Genomic DNA, 1,788 nt, shown 5'->3' with positions numbered 1-1,788 from the left:
GAGAGCAAGAGGGGGGAGAAAGGATAGAGAGAGAGCAAGAGGGGTGAGAGAGGAGAGAGAGAGAGCAGGAGGGGGGGGGGCATGCCTGCACCTGTGATTATTCCTGCTATCTTCCTGATCTAGGAGCAGGTATGATTCAGATTTTAATCATAGGCCATGCTGTAAGAAAGGACACAAGGCACACTGGGCCGTCATTACAGGTTAGCTGACGTTACTGCTAGTGATGTCCCGATGATGGATTATAATCAAAAGTCAGTCATTTGCAGCAACCGACTAAGCGCTCGATTATAAAAATAAATAGTCGATTATCATTAAAATAATGTTTTTTTACTTTACAACTTGGGAGACAGTAAATCTAACCTACACCAATCATAAACAAGTATAATGCTGTTACATAGCTTTTAGAATATTGTATTATAAAAAATACTGTATTTTGTGATATATGATATATTTCAATATCTGGTAGCCGTGATCAATAACATTCAACCGATTATCTTCGATCATCGATCGGTTGGGTGCAACCGATGATCGATGATAAAATTCCAACATATTCCCATCACTAGTTATTGATTCTACAGTAAGTGTCATTCATCATTACCTGTATGTCTGTCTGTCGCTGTGGCTGCTAAACCCATGATTCTCACTCTACACACGCATGTTCAGCCTTATATGAAGTGTCTTGTACATAGGGCATTACACGCACGCACGCATACACACATATGCGCACGCACACGCACACACACACACACATACGTGCACGCAAGCATGCACACGCACACACATATGCGCACGCACGCGCACACCCACCTGCATGGATGCATGCACACACACTTAGTATACACTTATGGGCACGCGCAAAGGTGTGAACGTACGCACGAGGTTTTTAGGTATGCTCACGCACGTCGCATCGCCGGTTTACTTACAGGTGTCCTGATTATCGTAAGTCGGAGCGACCTGGTGATGCATCACTTCAGACGCGACCAATCGCAGCAGTGTCTCTACCATCGTCACATGCCCGTGAGAAAGGACTGCCGATGCCCTCCCATATGTCCGCGCCAAATCCACGATGCTGTGTTCGTCTATGCAAGGGAAGGCAAGAGCAGGTGTGTACAATATCATGTTCACGTCTATAATGTGCAGTCGGTGGTTTCACTAAGAGAAAAAATTGGCGGAGAAAAAGCAAGTCGTAGATGAGTATAATAACTGGAACATAGCTTTTATAGGCCTATGTTTTGGATGTCAAAGTAGCCAGTGTCCAGTGCTTAAAATAGATGGTCAATTTTTGGCGGTAGCCGCAGCTTCGAGTGAAAACCTTGACTGGGTTGATATTGCCGATAACTAAAAATTTTATTCACAAATAGAAATTTCCCTTCGAAGTTTCTCGGTCTTTTTCTTTTGAGATGGTTTCTTTGAAGACGAGTTTTTGCTGTTAGGTTTTGCAGTGTGTAATGACCTCACGTCTCCTGTGTGTGATAGACCCAGATCAGTAGAAAGAGAGAGAGCGAGAAAGTGAGAGCGAGAGTGAGCAAGAGAGAGAGAGTAAGATAGAAAGTATTACCGGTATCTATATTATATATTAGTTATATATTCGTTACATTATTTATTATATTAGTTATTATATTATGGTTATCTATATTATTACTATATTATCTACACAATCCATGCAGACAGTGTAACACCATAGATAGTGTTTGGGACACTATAGAACTATATAAGTCGATCCAAGTAAAAAAGTTCAAGTAAAATTTATTTTCATCGGTATACACACCGCCATCTCGCGACATACTG

General features: G+C 41.8%; 1 protein-coding gene across 2 annotated transcripts in view; it reads left to right on the top strand.

Annotated features, from left to right (window-relative positions):
* Nucleotides 1–1,472, top strand: part of LOC106808975 (UPF0692 protein C19orf54 homolog) — a 9,700-nt gene extending 8,228 nt beyond the window's left edge. For both annotated transcript variants that reach the window (XM_014811912.1, XM_014811913.1), the window contains exons 3-4: nt 130–200; nt 926–1,472. In XM_014811912.1, coding sequence (XP_014667398.1) covers nt 130–200; nt 926–1,194 — 340 coding nt within the window. In that variant the 3' untranslated portion in view covers nt 1,195–1,472. The remainder of the gene's footprint in view (nt 1–129; nt 201–925) is intronic.
* Nucleotides 1,473–1,788: the final 316 nt, after the last annotated feature.

Source organism: Priapulus caudatus, unplaced genomic scaffold (assembly GCF_000485595.1).
Source record: "Priapulus caudatus unplaced genomic scaffold, Priapulus_caudatus-5.0.1 Scaffold319, whole genome shotgun sequence".
NCBI classification, from domain to species: domain Eukaryota; kingdom Metazoa; phylum Priapulida; class Priapulimorpha; order Priapulimorphida; family Priapulidae; genus Priapulus; species Priapulus caudatus.
The sequence above is the reverse complement of the archived record's forward strand: the minus strand, read 5'-3'. Positions and strand labels throughout refer to the sequence as shown.